This window comes from Fistularia commersonii, chromosome 13, assembly GCF_037954325.1.
Source record: "Fistularia commersonii isolate RoL2024-O1a breed Wild chromosome 13, RoL_Fcom_v1.0, whole genome shotgun sequence".
Classification (NCBI taxonomy): Eukaryota; Metazoa; Chordata; class Actinopteri; order Syngnathiformes; family Fistulariidae; genus Fistularia; species Fistularia commersonii.
The window spans coordinates 17132906-17153156 of NC_141296.1; the positions used below are offsets into that span (position 1 = coordinate 17132906).

At 44.5% G+C, this 20251-nt stretch overlaps 1 protein-coding gene across 1 annotated transcript in view; it reads right to left on the bottom strand.

Annotated features, from left to right (window-relative positions):
• Positions 1 to 20015, bottom strand: part of col23a1a (collagen type XXIII alpha 1 chain a) — a 134438-nt gene extending 114423 nt beyond the window's left edge. Inside the window, exons 1-2 of the mRNA XM_086158549.1 lie at positions 19537 to 20015; positions 19112 to 19181 (exon numbers count right to left, since the gene is read on the bottom strand). Coding sequence (XP_086014675.1) covers positions 19112 to 19181; positions 19537 to 19809 — 343 coding nt within the window. The 5' untranslated portion in view covers positions 19810 to 20015. The remainder of the gene's footprint in view (positions 1 to 19111; positions 19182 to 19536) is intronic.
• Positions 20016 to 20251: the final 236 nt, after the last annotated feature.

Below are 20251 nucleotides of genomic sequence, written 5' to 3' on the forward strand. Positions count from 1 at the left end.
TTTGCATGTTTTCCCTGTGTCTGCGTGAGTTTCTTCCAGGTTCTCCAGTTTCCTCCCCTAATCCAAAAACATGCAGGCTAATTGGAAAAAAATTGAGAAAATCGCCCCGAATAAGTGAATGAGTGAGTGAATGGTTGTTCCACAGTAAACCACAGTATTTATACCCCCTCGTTTGTCTTCACACCTTCATATCAGGGTATATAAAGGTATAATGTTTGTCAGATGGTGATCGGGGGAACCAACCTGTAAATGTTTTAAATGCTCTGCGGTGGGAGGAGAGGCCTGAGCTATGTTCTCCCAGTCAAACCTCCATGTGCAAAAGGTGTCGTGAAAGCCTGCACACGTGGGCAGCACTTGCAGCAAAGTACAGACAGGGCTGTCACACACACACACACACACACACATCTGCGTATGACGGCGTTTGTGAAAGTAACGTGAATGAAAAACAGGATTTCATCCCGACTAGGTTTTATTAATTTAAAAGAGGAGCTCTCTGTTGCCCCCCCACCCCCCGCTGTGTTACCGCAGCTGCACCGCATAGCATAAAAGTGACACCACAATACACAAGACTAAAGAAACCAATACTGCGCATGGAATCGGGACCACGGCCGCGGTGTGGGTGTCACAGACAGGTCTGTTTCCCCAAAACTCCACGTCAATCACATGAGATCTCTGGACTATAAAGCGTGACGCTGAGGCGGATGACTCGCAGGGCGTGTGAACGCTTGCCGGAATCAGGGAGGGAGAGAGCGAACGCAGGAAACAATAGTCTTATTCTGCGGGATGGGATCAGGAGGACGTCATTCTTTCATTTCTTTTTACTTTCAAGCTCTCCTGCTTCATTTCAGTCCCTGTGTGTCTGTCCTCGTCATGCCGGAGTCATTATGGGTTGCATCTTAAATCTAAAAGTATTTTCCTATCACATTGACATGTGTCTCCAAAGCGCTGTGTGTATTTGTGTGCATGATGTCATAAGTGTGAGTTTGCACGCAAGCCTCTCCCGTTTGTAAATATTCATATGTCTGTTTATGTTGGCCCCGGTGCTGATGTGTGTTTGTTTGCACGTCGTAACCGGGTTAGAGGTCCTACTCCGGCAGTGGCTTGCACTACGTGGATCCAGAATGAATTCGAAAGTTGATCCAATACCAGAGCCTGCGGTCAGATGCTGGTCTGAAAGACTAAGGTAATGTGGCTGTGTGTGTGTGTGTGTGTGTGTGACTAAGTGACTGATGACTGACAGTTCGCAGACCTGTAAACAGACCTGCAGACAGAGGGACACTTCAGGACCATTAAAGCGGGGTCATCTGATCTGGTTTTTGTTGAGGGCCATTTGACCCCGGCAGCAATCAGTTTAGACCTGTCCCACAACCCTGAACGCCCCGCTGCCGTCCCCATCCCCAGTTCTTTGCCCCGCTACATACAAATTCTGTGCACGGATGTTTGAAGTGCATCACTGGCGCAAAAGGGTCCTGTTTGGAAATGCGTGGGAATGCTATTTTAGCAACAAGTGAAAAATATCCATAAATCATCCATGAAGTCAAGTCAGTCACGTACTGTGACACACAGATGTGATGTGTCCTTACGGACTCGCGTTCGCATGTCAGTTTAACGTCCCGAATAACAGTAACGAAAAAAGATGTATTTAGGAAACAAAAATAATCGCCACCGTTGCATGTGGCGTAACGAAAACCGAACTCGGTCGCCGAAGCCGACGCTCCAATCAACCTTTTCAAGTTCGGACGCTAAACCTAAAATATAAACTGTGTACATGAGCAGTCTTCAGCATGTGAGCAGTTGCTCGACGGAGTTGCAAGTTCCTTCCCATGCAATAAATAAATAATGTCCTCCCAATAACAAATGTGTAAATAATTAAATATATAGACATAGATAGACCAAAACGTTGAGCGACTTCCCTGCCATCCAACAAACAATGAACCCAAAAAAATACAATTTAAAAAGTCTGCAAAATAAACAAACAAATAAATAGAATTTCAGCAAGTTCATTCTCATTGAATAATAACTAAATAAAGTTTACTAGCTTTCTTCCTAGAACAAATTGAATTAAAAAATTAAAACCTTTCCTGCAATCAAACAAATGAATAAATGCAATAAAAGCAAATTTTTCACTTTCCTTCCCAAAAATAAACAAACAGATCAATAAATGAGAGTTTAGCAAGTTCTAGTCATTCAATAGATAAATAAAGTTTAGCGACCTCCCCAATAATGAATACATAAATAATCGAGTAAATAAACAGAGCAGCTCCTTCCCATCAAGCAAACAAATGAATGTCGAGGCATTATTCCGATGTGACTTGAATTCACATGTTGTCAGCTTACATCCCAATTACCAGTTTCAGTCCGCAACAATGGAAAAATGATGTATTTAGGAATATTATTCGGTCGCTGATGATTCCTCCGACCGACTGCCGTCTTTTCAAGTTTGGACACTGAAGCGAAAATATGTGCGAGTAGTCTATCAACAAACTCACATTCATGATATTCAAATGGCATTTTTCGCCCCCCATCCCTCATCAAACTTGTCACCGTCTACCTGAACTGAGGATGTCCCAGGGGTGCCGACTGAGGTCCTAGAAAGAGAAGGGGGGTTCGGGATTTGGGGGATTACCCTTTTACGGCATCCTGTTCTGGATGTAACCATCGGGGCTGGTCTGGCGTTAAGGGCTCAACCCAGGAGAGATTACACCGCTCCGGCTTTGCCAAAAGGTCAGGGGGGTCCTACTGGGGGAATATCATACCGGACATCGGCCCTTTGGATCGTTCCCCCGTTAATCTGGAGTGTTGCTTCTGTAAATCTCGCATTGAATAAATATCCCGGGGGTCCCGTTGCGAGAACGGTTTCATCGGTCTGTCGGCAGCGGGGGCTATTTAAAGATACGCTGGAACAGAAGCGACGACTGTCGGAAAGGCTGAAATCGAAACGAGGCGCTGGACGACAGCTGCCTTTGTGTCGCCGTCAGTCCCGATCTAAATATACATGACGATCATTCCAAGACGCCGCCGGCTGAAGGCTTTTCTTCCTGGTGATTTTATCATTTTAACGTCGACTCTAACGCAGTAATGTGCCAGTGAACGTCTGTACCGGTTCCGATTGTGTCTAAATATTGAATCCGCTGACGAACACAGCTGCGCCGTGCTTTGACTTGAACCCAACACGTGAACCCGTAAATGTAAATTTGCGGCAAAAAAAACAAACATATGATTTTACTTTGAAACACCGGGCCTACTGTCATGTCTAGATCACGCCCCAGGGGAAAACATGGAGGCAATCAGTCAGTTTGGAGAGTCTTGTATTAATGAACGTGGTCAAAGAGCAGGGCAGAAACAGAGGACAGACACGGCATTAAATGTTCAGGGTTGACCCTGCTCCTCCTAGGTCCTGCTGGGAATGGAGGAGGAGGGAGGCCTGGAAGAGAGCTGCTGCCATTGCGCGAAAGGAGAGAACTCAGAAACATGAGGATGGCGTTTGGAAAAAAAAAAAAAAAAAAGAATAATGGAGGCAGTGGTGGGGGGGATTATGAGTTGAAGCAGGAAAGACATGGAAGGAGAAATGGGGGAGGTGGGACGACGGCAATAAGGGGTTTCTGAGGAATGTAGAAGAGGTGGAGAAAGGGGTCAGCTTGGAAAGGTTTCCAGCTGCGCTCCCTCCACTCTGATCTTATCTGGCTTGTTGGCTTAGAGTACAAAACAAAAAGTGCTTCCCCGCCATTCCTACCCCTTGGATATCCTGCGGTCGCCTCAATGCCCACTCCGAACCTCCAACACGCAGAAAAGCCACACGCAATGTCTTGTGTTTCACCTGCTTTGTGCCCCCTCCACAATGTATGCATCAGATTTGAACATAAACACACACACACACACACACACACACAAAGCAAAGCAAAAACTTCTGGACAGGAAAGATAAGTATCTGACTACTTATGCTCAATTTACCATTGTCCGTCTTCCACAGAGGGGAGGAAACGGCGAAAGATAGCAACAGCACTGACGCGACTACGGGGGAAATTAAAAACGACTCTGCGAATCGATAGTTAGGCCGGTCGACATGCGGATGAAGGCTTGATGAAAACCAGCGAAAGCATCCTGTTGGACATCTGCTTGTTGAGAAGGATCACAGGAATCCCTGTTGGCCAAATGCTCACCGTGCAGAAGCAGTGATCAACGCCTGGGCAAGGTTTTCCTTTCGTCACTCGGCAGCGAGCATTCTGGCAAACCAGAAGCAGAAGCCGGCAACTCTTCTGTATCAATCTGGCCGTGAGCTGCCGGCGTAGCGGAATAAGAGCTCCGCTCCATAATTTGTGTGAAGGATTACAGACGCCGACACACGCGGCCTCTGACAAACAAAATCATGGTTAGTGTCTCCCAATTGATCAGCTGTACTTGTTTTCCACCTTGTGTTGGATGATGATGAAGCCAGTTGTCCGGATTAGAGAGGCACTTAGCGCTCAGGTGGTTTGGCCGTGACCCACGGTGTTTTTTCACGATGAGCAGCTCGGTTGGATTAAGCCTCTTTGTGCTGTTCAAAAAAAAAAAAATCCTATAAATGAGCCCGATTTGGTCGGAGTTACGTGTAAATCCTTTTTCCTGTTGATTAAAAGGAGTCAGATGCAGCCCGGAGTGTTGACAACAATGACATTTTTCTATTGAGACGAAACTAAGACACAAAGAGACAGAGACAAATTGTGGCCCAACACTCCATGTGCGTCGCATATATTATTTAGGGTCCTTTTACTGATGCTCATCACAGCCAGATTGCGTCCATCAATCTCTCTGACACTCTCCTCCTCCTCCTCCTCCTCCTCGGTCGCCGCTCACCCTGCTCATCCTCGACTTTGTCCTCGTTCCAAATCGTGTGATCAGAAACACATGGACGGTAGAAACAAGCTCGAGAAAATAAAAAAAAAAAAAAAGCCAGGGAGCGACCTGTGCCGGGTGGAGTAGGACACGTGAAGCGATCAGCAACCCTCCACCCCAACAAACGCGAAATAAAGGAAAATTCCTCTTGTATCTATTTTACCACCATACGGAGGAAAGTCTGGGTGAGGTTTCCCGGTTAATAAAAATAGCCATCAAGATTTTTTTTGAGAAAAACAAATAAACAAACAAGTGACTAACTTCCTAACTGAAAAATAGCTAAGTGACTAGATAAATGAATTAATAACAAGTTAAGTGGCTTCCTTCGTCAAAAGTAAACCAGCAAATAAATGAATGAATGAAAACATTTTACTGAGTCTGCCCTCACAAAAATAAACCACCAACCAAAAAATAAAAGGAATTCCTTCTTTCCGCAAGTCCTTCCAATAACAAATTCTGAGATATAGAGACAAATAAATACGTTTTTCAGCTTCCCGGGCCATCAAACAAAGGAATATATAAAAAAAAATAAGTGAAAAAGTTTGCCTCAACAAACCAACAAATTAAGAGACAGATAAATAAAAGTTTAGTGAGTTCCATCCGAATGAATAAACAAACATCTCTAGCTTCATCCTTTCTAGAAATAAACAAACAGATAAAAAAAGTTTAGCAAGTTCCCTCTCATTCAGTAAATAATAAAAAAATTAAATCAATAAATAGATAAAGAAGTACATGGGTTCAGCAGCTTTCCTGCCATCAAACAAAAAAGGTTTGCACTTTTATGTAAGAATTTAGCGAGTTCCTTCGCATTCAATAAAGTTAAGCAGCCTCCTTCCTATAACAAATTCCAAAATAATAGAATAAATAGATGGATCAATAAATTTAGCAGCTTCCTTCCCATCAAGCAAACAAATGAATTTGTAAAAATAAAAATATAAAACAAATCTAAAATGTTTTGCAGCCTCCTTTCAAAAATGATAAAAAAACAATTACAATCAGTTTAACTCTCAAAACACTCATGTAATGATGACGTTTCAGCACACAGGAAGAACTCAGAGGACCAAAAGCTGTTTCAATAAACGCGGATGAAAAATGAAACGAAGAATTCAGGACAAAAACGAAAAATGCCAGAATAAGTGAAAAGATTTTAGACACGGTAGATCGTCCACGTGTTCAGATATTCCTTTGCAACCTGAGCCGGCCGTAAATCTGGGATCTTCTCTCCTGACTCCCAGAGGTCACTTTCTGAACACAACAGCAAATATATGCCAGATAAAAAGGTCCCTGCGGCGGCCGGCAGTGGAGACGGGCTATTGGATGCGTGCAGAAATGGAGGAACACTCGCACGCGCTCAGTGGACAGGCGGGCCCGCACACACACACACACACGCACACACACACACAACGAAATTTAGAGATAGCACCTCTAAGGTTCAGTGGACTCAAAAACAGACAAAAAAACAACCTTAGAAAGCAGGACACAACACAACAATACAATGATAGCAGCATCTCTGGGTTAGAGATATAAGGCAAAAAATAACGACAAAAAAAATATGAAAAAATATAAACAACAACTAGAAGAATACATAGATAAATATATGGAAGGAAAAAAAGGAATGAAGTGAAACAGTGAAAAGGGGGGAAAAAAGGGTATATTACGCTGTACTGTATGCGAGGTTCAAGTGTTCAATGTTGTGCCGAATTTCAATACAGATGCAAAAAAGACGGAGACGGAGCAAGAACACAAAGTTTCAGTCAATGCAGAATATTCTAGCATGGGGTTATCAATCCAGCCTCCCTGCAGAGACTGCAGTGACATAACACACAATATGTTTCGATTTATCCATGGCCTTTCCGGTGTACGCGTCCATCACTGCGGCGTCATTAACACTCACTCAACATCAGTTCCCACAATTTTACAGCAACGTGAGCTCGAAAATGAGCTGACAAGAATGCGCACGTTAAAGATACGCGCATACACACGCACGTAGTATGACTTGGCAGACGACAGGGAGGGAGGGGTTGGTTTAAAATGACCGTGAAATCGTTATAACTAGGTTATGAACCGCTTTCCCATGTGTAACATCCCCCCAAAAAAACGAAGAGCTGATGGTTGCTGACACGCAGCCACCGATGTTCAATGCTGGGTTGTAGAAACATTTGTGTCAACATTTACTGGACAGATTTACTGTGTTTGAAAGGATCGGGTCTATAGCGCGATGCCAACTCCTTAAGGAAACAGAACAATCCGTGCGATCGTTTACGGCCCCTTTTGAGGAAAAGGAAAATGTATCTGTAAAGTTTTGTCGGTCCAATGTGGTCTCTTGTCGTCTTTTATTTAATTATTCTGTTTGAAAAAAAGCTCTCTGGTTCAATTCCTAAGGGGAGGACGTCCTGTGAGGAGTCTCTGTGGGTTTCCTCCGGGTTCTCCGGGTTCCTACCACGGCCAAAAAAATGCAGTGGGTTCATTGGAGATTTGAAAATTGTCCAGGTGTGACTGTTAAACTTGAATGAGAGGGTGAATGGTTGCATGTCTCCATATGACTTTCATGAAAGGGTGAATGAACGCATGTCTCTATGCGATGTGATTGAGAGCGTGAACTCTTTTAACTATAAAGTGAACGCGGATATAGACTGATATTTGGTATTTCTATGCCTCTACGTTACATGTAAATGGGCGGGTGAGAGGGTGAATGGGTGCATGTCTCTATATGACATGATTAAGAGAGCGAATGGCTGTATTTCTATATGACATGCGAATGAGAGGACGAATGAATGCATGTCTCGATATGACTCATAAATGAAAGGCTGCATGTCTCTATGTGATATGCAAATGACAGGGTGAATTGCTGTATATCTCTATATTACAGGTAAATGAAAGGGTGAATGGTTGTATGTCTTTCTATAACTCAAATGAGAGGGTGAGGGGTGGAATGTCTACATGCGAATGTGAGGGTAAATTGTTGTATATCTCAATTACAGATGAATGAAAGGGCGAATAATTGCATGTCTCTATGTGACATAACAGAGAGTAAACGGCTGTATGCCCCTATATGACGAGTGAATGAAAGGGTGAAGGAATGGTTGCATGTCTCTATGATATGTGAATAAGAGTGTGAATTGTTGTATATCTCAATAAGACGTCGGAATGAAAGGGTGAATGGTTGCATGTCTCTATATCAGTGGTCCCCAACCCCCAGGCCGCTGTCCGGTTCCGGTCCGTGGTTGGTTTGGCACTGGGCCGCACAGAAAGAATAAATAACTTACATCATCTGAGTCTGAACAATATTTGATTTAAAAAAAATAAACAAATTCTCTCTGTTCCATGCGTCTATGACTCACTCTTGACGCATGTCAAGAAGCTCATCTTGGTCACGTGATACATTAAAGCTAATATTAAACCCACAAGCTAGCAAAACGAGTCAGAAACAGACATCGTTGGAAAATTTCTTTGCAAAGGGCCCAGTGAAGAGACAAAAGAAGAGCCAATGACCACTAAGAAAAAGAAAGCTGCATTTAACAGACAACACCAGAGGACAGATTTCAAATATGGATTTATAACGGCAGGGTGATTCCCACGCACTGAGTCTGCAAAGTATGCAGCGACAGGTTCTCCAATGAGGCATTGAAGCCTTCAAAACTGCTTCGCCACTTGGATACAAAGCACACTGTCTTCAAAAAACAAGCCTTCGGAGGATTTTGAAAGAAAAAAGCAGGAATATTTATCTATTAAGCCCGCTCAGTGGTAGGACTAAACCTGGACCATCTTCAAGCGGTGGCAGTGGGGAGGGTGAAGGACATACTTGGAGCTATCCTGGATCATCTTTCCCACCCCCTGCTCAACGAGCTGATGTGCAGCTCCTTCAGCCAATGGTTCATCCCATCCCGGCACAGAACCGAACGCTTCGGATGCTCCTTTGAGCCCACGGTCATCGGACTGTACAACAGCAGTCTGTACGGTACACAACTCTGACCGGCCTGAGTGCACCAGTGCTGCTTCCGTAATTCCTACAATCTCGCTTCCCTACCCCATTCACGACATATCCCATTCACGTGATCTCCTAACTCTGCTCGCTTTCTTATCCTTTTTTATTTTATTGATTGCTATTTATTTTTGTCACTCTATTCATATTGTTGTTTAGTTCTAGTGTGTGTATTTTTCACCCTCATTGTTCCTTGGTGTTGTTCATTGTCATCCCTGATGTTGTTGCTGTCTGAAGCTGTCTACTGCGATTTAACCGTGGATTGTTTTTTTGTATTTCTATCTCGTCTCTTCTGCCTTTCTATTCATACTCATATTTATGTTCATATTTATTTCCGTTTTTGAAATAACTGTTATGCCGCTGTGACAATGGAATTCCCCCTATGGGAATCAATAAAGTTTATATTATTTTAATATTAATATGTATTTATCCGCCACACCTTAACAGCCGGTCCGTGGTACAAAAAAGTCGGGGATCGCTGCTCTGTATGATGTGCGAATGAGAGGGTGAATGATTGTGTAGCTGCACGAAGCGGTATAAGTGAATGAATGAATGAATGAATGAATGACTGAATATGCACTACTTTACTTTTTTTCTTGAAATGACACGATAAACAGTTGCAGACCAACTCAAGGATCGACACTTAACCGAATTATTATTAACCTATGAGGATTACTTTACGCATCAATGGGAAGTCAGCTTTGGGGAACTGAAAATAAGAACCATATTTGGATCAGATTTCAAAATTCACAGATGGGCACCGTCTCAGTGAAATACACACCTGCGGACCTCCCTCTGCATCTCCTGAGCGCCTGTTCACAACATTTGAGGTGACTGTCATGCTCAGCCTGAGCTGAACCTGGGGTTAATATATACAAAAAAAACAAGGGAACTTCTGCCGAGCCGCTGCCATCTCAGTCCGCCCCTCAAATATACTTGAAGGTTTTAAAATGAGGGAACCTAAAGGAAAGGATGCATCATTTGGACTGCAGCAAAACTTCGGGGGAGAAGCAAATGGTTAAGCAGGTATGTCTAACACACCCTCCTGAGCGGTGGTGTTAAGTTGTTGAGAGCTACACCTCGGTAGGGCCCCGCCTCCCCGCCACGACCGAATAACACGGAGCAGCAGCGGTCGGGGCTCGTTCAAAGGTCCCAAGACCAGCTTTTTACAAGCTCAGTTCTCATTAAAGGGGTGCTGGGAGAGTGACGAGCCCATCCGAGGGCTTTTTACGCCACGGGAGCAAATTTGGCACGGTGATGCCATCTGGATGAGGACAGCAGGAAGCATGATGACCTCTGCTCCAACTCTGCCTCCCTGTCTGTTCACGTTATCCGTCCAGGTATTCATCTTGATCCATGATGGACTTTGCAACTGCCGAAAGACTGTTATTTATTGGCAAAACATATTTCATGGCATAGATCTCCTGTATCTCCAGATCAACTTATGTAACAGGCTCAGTCAGTCCAACAAACTGGGTTGTTGTGATTGTACTTTCCGACCAGTCGGAGGCCACGTGGCGGTGTTAAAGGGTTCTCTTGCCCCATCGCTGAAAGCCTGCTCACCGAGTCACCTGCCACTCGCGGTAATTAAAGAAAACATTGTAATGGCTTCCACCTTTTTCCGCTTGCTTTCTCGCTGGACCCGCTGGCTCTCCCAGAAAATGCACCCGAATGGTTTTTGGGGGGTTTTGGAAACAGTGAAAGGTCTCTGTGGAGGCACCCACGTCACAGTAAGAAGATCCCCGGTCTAATGACGAGGGGGCCTTTCTGCATGTTCTCCCTGGGTCTGCATGGGTTTTCTCCTGGTTTCTTCTTCACAGACCAAAACCATGCAGGAGGTTCATAGGAGGCCCTAAACTGCCCGGATGTGTCAATGGTTGCATGTCTCTATGTGGGGCCCTGAGATCGACTGGTCCATTGGCTCTCACCCAATGACAGCTGGGATCAGTGACATGCGGTGAGGTTGATGGCTGTTGAGGCACTGACTTCAATCAGATTTACAAACATACGAACCCTACATAGTAGCTTATTCACCATTTGATTGGCAGCAGCTAACGGGTTATGTTTACAATCTTCACACATACAAACTGTAGTACACAAAAAAGCATATTTAATTTAAAAAGAATGTTATTATGATCTTATCTTTACTTATAAATGAAGTCTATGCAAGTCCGATTTAGAAAATCGTCTAAGTTTGGATATGTAATCCTCCATTTTTAAAGTGAGGAGCGGAAAAAAAAAAATGGATGGCTGCACTTGACTTGCTGCCTCTAGCTTGCTGTCACTGGAGTTCTGCAGCTGAGTCGCCCCAAGAAGAACTCCTGGAGTCATGAGCGCCCCTTGCGATGAGGCAGGAGAACTGTGTGCTTCACTTAGTGGCTATTGGCAGCCATTTTATGATCGCTGAGCACAAGAAACCAGTAACACATATACAATTGTTGACAAAAAAAACACTGTACAGTGGAAATGTAGTTCATTTTCAGAAACATTTTAATAGCAACATACAGAGACATGCAGAGCATGCCAGCAGTCAGCTGTCATTGAGGCGCTGACTGTTGGCGGCCTCACCAAACATCTCTTTGCAGTATTTGAGCATTTTATGTGAAAATCCAGCCATTTTGAATAAAAAAAAAATCTAAAACTGGTGAAGTTAAATAAAAAAATCCCTTTATAGTGCAAATCACTGATAAATGTAACCATTTAATTCTTATTTCATTTATCTTTTTGTATTCAAATAAGAATTCAAAATGTATTCAATTTGCATTAAAAGAAGAAGGAAAGAATGCAAATGTTGAAATGTGAAATCTGAGTCCTGAATATGTTTTTGGGTCATTTCATTTTATTTTCACACCAAAGTACTGGCAATATGCTGTCATTGACGAACACGTAGAGGTCCAAAATTATCATGGATAATTACACCACAGATAAGCTACTACTTGGTATTTAACATTTGCTTTTGAAGAGCGCCTGCAAAGTTCGAGGAATAATTTATAAGAATAAAAACAAGCTGGGGTTTCGTATTTCACACTCCACGCCGAAAGGTTCAGCACTTAAACAGATGCCATGCAGTGGATCTGAATGAAGGACTGCTTTGTTTGTCCGCTGGTGTCCCGAACACAGCAATCCAATTCAAAATCATGTGCGTTGGTCAAAACATTACTGTATGAGAAACAGCAAATCAGGCTTTCTGAGGATTTTCTTTGAGGCCATGTGTTTGTCAGATGACAGACAGTCTCAGCCTGTAAACTTAAACATCCACAAAATGTTCCCACTTTCGGCGGTGCATCCAAATATAATAAACAATTCATTACCCAAATATTGGAGAGTGTTTCTCAGGCAGGATACATGTCTAAGTGGGGTTCTCCACTTTCCTCCCACAGTCCAAAAACATGCAGTAGGTTTAAAGGAGACCCCAATGAGAGGGTGAATGGTCGCATGTCTCCATATGATGTGTGAATGACAGGGTGAATGTGATATGTCTACATGACGTTTGAATGAGTGAGCCAATGGGTGGGTGTCTACAGTATATGACCGGTGAATGAGTGAATGCTATGCATTTCTCTATATGATGTGTCAATGAGAGGGTGAATGTATGCATGTCATTATACAGCATGTGAATGAGAGGGTGAATGGTTTTTTGTCTACATAAGATGTGTGAAATGGAAAGAGAACAATTGCAATTCTCTACGTGACACACAAATAACAGGGTGAATGGTTGTATGTCTTTATATGACTCAAATGAGAGGGCGAATGTGCATGTGCAAATGACAGGGTGCATGTCTCCATCTGACTTATGAATGACAAGCTGAATGACTGCCAGTCTCTATATGACGCGTCAATGACAGAGTGAAGTGGTTTTATGCATCAATATGGCGTGTCATGCACACTGTAGTCAACTCTGACAAGTCAATATTGAAAAACATCATCGCACTCAGCAATTCTTGATCGCTAAGACCACATTACAGGAATAATTGTGTGTGTGTGTGTGTGTGTGTGTGTGTGTGTGTGTGTGTGTGTGTGTGTGTGTGTGCGCACCACTCATGGCTGGTCCTCTTCTAGTGTCTGTGTGTTCCTGTTGTGTCCAGCCGATGTGTTTTTTTTTTAAGAAATTTGCTCTGCTATTGAACACAGCAGATTCGCAAAACTAACTTTAATAAGAGGACTATTGAGAGCTGGTAAAGGGTAGGGGTCTGGTTATTGTTTGAAGGCGGGTGCTTGTGGGTGTGTGTGTGTGTGTCTATATAAACACCGCTATAGCTAAAACACATATTTTTTCAATTATGCATAACAACTGTAGTTTGAGACAATGAACCCCCTCCGTGGATGAAGCCCATACCCACAGAAAAAAAACAAAAAAAAAAACAGTTTCTTCAGTACGTTGTTTTTAAGTGTAAGAACCAGACCAAGGCAGCAGTCCCCAAACCACATGTATTTATATACATCAAGACAAAAACGACAAACCAGTGACAACGAAACAACTGTTCCTTCGCAAGGAGTTGTTCCAACAACAGCATGAAAAATATGGCAATCATTTTAGCGGTAGGCGTCTCCTAATCTCTCTGTCAAATAACGGTAGTTACATATGAATCATGCCGACGCATCATCTCCCAGGACATTTACAGAAATGCCACAGTTTCATAAACATCTCTTCACACCTGTTCCTCTACAGAAAATGTACTTTTAGGGTCGTCTCTTGCAAACGCTCATTATTGTAGGATTTGTTTTTCGTGAGATACATGGGAACGCAATCAATCTCGCACAAACTGCGTTCGGAGGGATTCTTGGAACCATCCCTTTTCTATTTCTTTTCCTTCCGGCTGGGTTCCCACAGCCGGCCAATCACCTCCGTCTGCATCCATTTCTAACACCAACACCTCTTTCACTCCATCCATAAAGCGCCGCGCGTCTTCCTGCCTGGCAGTTCTAACCTCCCAATTTTATTTCCAGAACATCTAACATAGCATATGTTATCGTGACTAGATGTCGCGTAATATTACCAAAAAATTTTAACGTTTGTGATACCGTAACATGGCCCTGCGTCTCGGCCGATGAAAGCTGAGATAGGCCAGCATCCCCCACGACCCTGAGTGCAGGATAAGCGGAAGAAGATGATGGATGGATAGAATATTGTAACCTCAAAAAAAAAAAAAAAGGTCTGAATTTGTCCGAAAATACTTTTTTTTCCCCTCGGCAAAGTCCTTCCAACAGGCTCCATGGAAATCCTCCCCGTGCTGAAAACTGATCACATGACCTTTCTGGTGAATGGAAACTGGAGTATCCAGCCATGGGTATGTCACAGAAGTCCATTCCTCAAGTAATCTAGGCCCACCATTAGATCTTAGCTGTGGAACTTCAACGGTTACAAGCTGAATCTGCAACTGGGTCACTCCAATCCTGACTTGGGTGACCCTGACATCATTGGAAACCACCTCCAAACTAACCCCCCCCCCCATCACTGTTTTTCTTTCAGCGTATACACTTAGCACTCTCGGCTTTCGCATAAGATCGAGATATCAAGATGAGCCACTTGTCATCTTCTTTCTCCCCAAAATTAAAATGTTTCAGATGAGCTGTGGTCCACGTAACCATATACTGTGTGTGGTTTTTAAGTGGAGGGACTGGAGATGCAAAAGGAGGCTGGGAGGAGCCAGGGAGGTGGAGAACAAACACAGCATTCGCAGACTCCACATATTTTAACTCCCAACTAATCACACGATGATTATCAAGATCACTTCAATTATTATTGGAAAAATATTGAATTTCATATTCAGGAATAGGAATGCAGTTAACCAAATAGATTTTCATGTGCAGCGTTCACCATTTTCAGGTGCAAAAGGTTTTGTGTCTCTACAGGTATATGACATGAATGGTTGTATGTCACCATACCATGAAAGAATGAGAGAGTGAATGGTTATCTGTCTCTGCATGATGGGTGAATAACAGGATGAATGGTTGTGTGTTTCTATGATATAAGATTGAGAGTGTGAATGGTTGAATATCTCTATAATGTGATGAGAGGATGAAGGTTGTAAGTTCCTATACAATGTAAGAATGAGACAGTAAATGGTAGTGTTTTTATGATTCATGAATGAGGGAGTGAATGGTTGTGCGTCTCTATGTGATGTGTAAATGACAGAGTGATTAGTGGTATGTCTTTAAACGACTGGTGAATGAAGGAGTGAATGGGAGTTTGTCAGGGGTGAAAGGTTTCTGTGTCTATATGATGTGTGAATGGTTGTGTCTACATCATGTAATGAGGTCTCTATATTTGGCCATGTGACCCACTGCTGACCGGCAGCCCCTCACAACCCTGACTGCGGGATAAGCTGTGTAGATAATGAATGAATGAATGAATGAATGAATAAGGCACATACTTCTTTTCGTACATTTTTTTTTCAGGACTTTCAGATCTTATGTGTCTCTTATGTGTCCCTTCAAGAAACAGGTAAAAACGTTTCTCTTTCAGGACTTTTTACTGCGCTGATGCCCCAGATCAGGTTGGCAGCAAGTTAGGCTATGCAGTGTGTGTGTGTGTACGTTTGTGTGTCTCTGTTCATTAAAAAAAAAAAAAAAAAAAAAAAACGTCACTAACCCAAGCTTACTGTTCTGTATATTTCCTGTGCATCGTGTATTTGCAAGTGTATTTGCAGTCCCTACGTCCTCTATTGTAAGTCGCTTTGGATAAAAGCGTCTGCCAAATGCAATGTAATGTAATGTAATGTAATGTAATGTAATGTCTCACCACTCATTTTCAAAGGTCTCGAACACCTTACAAGTGTTAATTGTTAAAAATCACCACAATCACATCAACTTTTTGAAAAAATCCTCTCAAAGTAGGGAGCATATACCAAGTACGAGCGCATTCACTATTTCTCCATTTCGTAAAATCAAACAAAAAATCATTTCGTGAAATAGAGAATTCAGATGCAAAAGTTAAAATGAACGCGCAAGTGGAAAAGAGCTATGCTTTATTAAAAGTTAAGCATCCGCTCTCAAAGCTGCTTAATGCAGTGCAAATCCAAAATGAGGCGGCTTAAGAAAAAAAAAATCCTGCATTTATGTTATAAAATGGCTATTTAAGGATAATATATGTAGTTTAACCGTTCTCCCCGGGGCAATAGATGGCGCAGGTACCTGCAAGCTTCCTGCCTGATTTATTGTGGTTTTAAAAACACATGCAGTTCTCGGGGGGTTGTCGGCCCCCGTCGCGGCTCTCCACGTCTGCAAAGCCATCGTATCTCCATGTCCTCCAGGTAGGAGAACAGGAAACAGGGTGGGGAGAGAATGAGGCCTTCGCTCAACCTCCCAGATGAGTTTCGCTTGGGAAACAAAACAAAAAAAAAATAGACGGGCTCAAACTGCTTTTCCCCAGATCCAAGATGAAATGGGAATTTTGGATGCACATACGTTTCGAATAGCTGCGAGAAAAGAAACAAGAAAGCATATATCATTGTCCGCATGTGTGCATGGCGAAGGTGTCGAGAGCCCCTGTCGCGAACATGCCCTCTCAATTATGTAAATACATACGACTGTTCGTACGCCGAGGCCCACTCTCCCCGTTCAGTGCGTTAATGAACCCCTTATCTGATGGAAAACCGATCTGACCGCGCAGCCGGGGGTCCGACCTCATGACCCCCCATGTACACTCATGCCAAGAGATTCTGCTGACGGAGCACCGTGCCGACAGTGACTCAGACGGATTGTACCTTTTTAAATACAAAAAAAAAAATCGGCCATTTGCCTTGTGAATTCTCACAGAAATAAAAAATGAATGCATAATATTCTGTTGTTCAGTAGCTACTACCTTCCAGTAACAATTACAAGCTCTCGCTCCTGCAACAGCGACTGTAGGGGAATATTAATGTGTGACTCAGCCTGGCATTTAGTCATGGGTTAGGGTGCCAATATGCGGGCAGACTGTGCGCTCCCCCCTCCACAAAAAAAAGAAACAAAAAAAACTGGATTAGCCCCTTTAAACAGCTTTTAAATGCAAATTGCAGAGATGACAATACACTCCTCGTAGACAGGATGCATACAACTCTCACATGGCTCTAATTAGCCCTGGCACCGTAAAACTGTTTGTGTGCAGTGAATGCATGTGTGTGTGTGTGTGTGCAGTGTTTGCAAGTGTCTATTGAGGGAATAGGCGGGTGTTAATTGCAAACACCTGAAGCTTGCAGGGGGGAAGAGTTGGGACAGAATGAAAATGTCACATGAAGGGGGATGCTCGGAATAAATAGCGCCATCGCTAAAGGCCACGTCCTTTACAGACGTGGAGCTTTGCTTCTAGACGCAGGTGAAGATACTCTGCGAGGAGTCCCAACCACGACTCCAACATCACTTGCACCGCCGCTGTGAAGCACTGCCCCCTATTGGACCTCCTGGTCTTTGAGCTGGCTAGAAGGTGAGCACCGTGATGTGAAGGAGGGGCAGAAATGCCGCTTGAGCTGCTTCTGCTAGAATGCATCTCAGTCACACACGTCAGGACGGAAACTCTGCGACCGATGATCCGAGAAATTTGGATTTGAGATGGCAAGAGTCGGTGCTGAGGGGAGAAAACGGTCTTCTTGAAAGTCACGTTGAAAGGAAGGGTGCCTCTGGACGGAGCCATACCGCAGCCACACTTGGATGGATGCGGGAACTGAAGGATTTGCATAAAAACTATTTAAAATTCAATGTGTACGCAGGTTTAAATCACAACTATTACCAATCACACCCTGAAAGGAACAATAAATGAAATCTTTGAAGAGAAATGGGGGAAAATGTCAACATATCGCCGTGGAGTAACCCCATTTGTCGAGATGCGAGCGCAGAGCACAACCTGATGTGTTAAAGGCTGCAATAAACAAACCGGCCTTTTGTTCGACTCAAAAACAAACGCTATATTTAAAACCGGAGCGAGGGAATTCAAAATAGACACTGGCGTTCTCGGAGAGGGATTGTATTTCAGGGACTAAACCGCTTGATTACTCAGCAGTTGAGCAACATTGACAGGAAAATTGGAAACAACATCTGATAGAATAATGGCTTCTCATTAAGTAGGAGGAAATTATGGATATCTAAGGAGGAATTGTCCTAATGGCTCCATTGCTTGGAAGGTGCTGATCAGCTGATTGCACTTCTGCAAAGTCATGCAGTTCACAGACAGCCGAAAGTGGAGGAAATGACAGCGGAGCGTGATCGCAAACGCTCGCCCTGGCGTGTGGGTAGCTCGGGCTCGGTCAAAGCCGGAGGGTCCGTAGTGGCGAACGATGGGTCCAGGCTTTGCCTCCCGAGAAAACGGAGCGAGCCAGCCGGCCCTTCTGGCACAGCGGCCTCCAGACTGGAAAATAGAATGTGTTGACAGCAAGCCAGAAATTCCAAGTCGTGAATGCTTTCACCTGTTCCCGCTGCCGAAAGTTAGATTCACACCCAAAGACAAAGAGAGGAGGAAGAAGAAAAGAAGAGGAAATTCCTCAAATGTGCAGATAAGCATCTCAATAGCTCCTGACTTGTATCTTCCCAACACGAGAATACATACCGAGCTGAACAATGCGCGCAGGCTGTTGGAATAAAGGCACAACTCCACCTCAGTTGCACATTCTGGAATGCTACGAATGCCAGATTGAACACTTACATGTCCTGTCTTCTCCAGCCGAAGCGCTCGAGAAACGGCCGAGACGGACAATCACATAAAGAACCCATCGCAAGGTTCTCGCAGCAGGTGCATCTTGGCGGCAATAACAGAGGATCGAGTCATGCCCCTTTCTGGAATTCACCAGTGTACAGAAGGTGTGTGTGTGTGTGTGTGTGTGTAACATGATGTGGATCACACACTGTTCGCCGTCTCAGGAGCTGTCACAAGCCCTGAAATGAATACCACAAATCCAAATGTTGCCAATCTTGGCACGCAGCTCTGGCATCTATTAAACACCCACTAACACATGCCACCGCCCCCCCCCCCTTCGCAGGCACAGGCTGGATGATGGCCCCCCCCAGACCCATCCAGACCCCCCTGGATCCCTCACACCCTCCCAAGCACTGCTGTCACAGTATGGACTCCACACAGAAAAAGAAAGAGACAAAGCTGGGGAGGCATCAAAAATAAGGACAATAGGATTTTCCTAAACAGCTCGAGATGCATGGATGTGTGTGTGTGTGTGTGTGTGTGTGTGTGTGTGTGTGTGTGTGTGTGTGTGTGTGTTCATCAGCTTGGTGCAGAAGACCGCAAGCATCATGCCATCGCATCTTGCAGGTGGTCGGGTGGGGTACAGATACCTGGAGGACAGGCGCACTCCTGGCCAACGTCCCTAGTCCGTCTCAGCTTCGGCACCAGGAGCAGCAGTTTCTGTGGGCGAGGCATTTAAAAAGAATAAAAAAAAATAACAACAATAACAATAATAATAATAATACGCTCTTAATGCAAACGGAAGAACTGGGGACAAATAAGTGGGGGGTGACCTTACGTCACATTTACATGCAATTCTAGAATAAACACTGCTGCAGGCTGGTGTCTATCAGATGTAAAGAACTTTAATTGCAAACTAAGTATTCTGCAGAAGAAACATCAAGGGGGGGGGGTTAATTTGCAGGAAATAATGCAAAAATAAATAAAAACCAAAATGACACGCCAGTTCGTTTGCAAAAGCACACGTGTGACCGTTTAATGAGCGCAGCATCATTTCAGAAAACACAGCGTGTACCTCTTCCACCAGCTTCCCCACAGAGGCGCTCAGCTCGGGGACCAGCCTGCCGTCCTCAGTGAGGAAACCCGGGGACGGCCGGGGGACGGACGCCCGGTCCACCTCCGCCCGGAGGCGGCTCTCCAGCTCGTAGGTCTTGAGGCTCATCAGCAGGCAGACGGTGATGGAACTCAGGGACAGCAGCAGGCACAGGGCCGCCGCGGGGGCCCCCGGGGGGCACCGGCGCGCCGGCTTGGGCTCGCCGGCTGGATCCACGATGTGATCCGGCTTCATGGCCTCTCTTTGGGGTGAGGAGGAAAGGGAGACCCGGCGGAGGTGTGCAACGCAGGGTGGGTAGGGGGATCTCGCGTGGACAAAATCGAAAAAAAAAGCAGGGTTAACACGCGTACATCATCTGCGCAAGGCTCTCGGAGGGTTGGAGGTGGTGGTGGTAGAAGGGGTCCGTCTTTCTAGGAGCGCGGCCGTGACAACACCTCTGCCGGCGGGGTCCGATTGTTTGACTCGCAGCCGCGGAGCGTCGAGCCGGAGGAGATGCGCCCGCCCCGCGTGGACCACGTGGGAGGCGCAAGATTGACAGCCCGTGGGGGAGAGAGGGAGAATTGGGACCGAGGAGTGGTTTCTTGACTTTTTTTTTTTTCCAATTCTCCAATCTAATTTAAGAAATTTCACCCTAGCCACCAGAGTCACGCGTGTTTAATTATCACGGTCGGTGCTT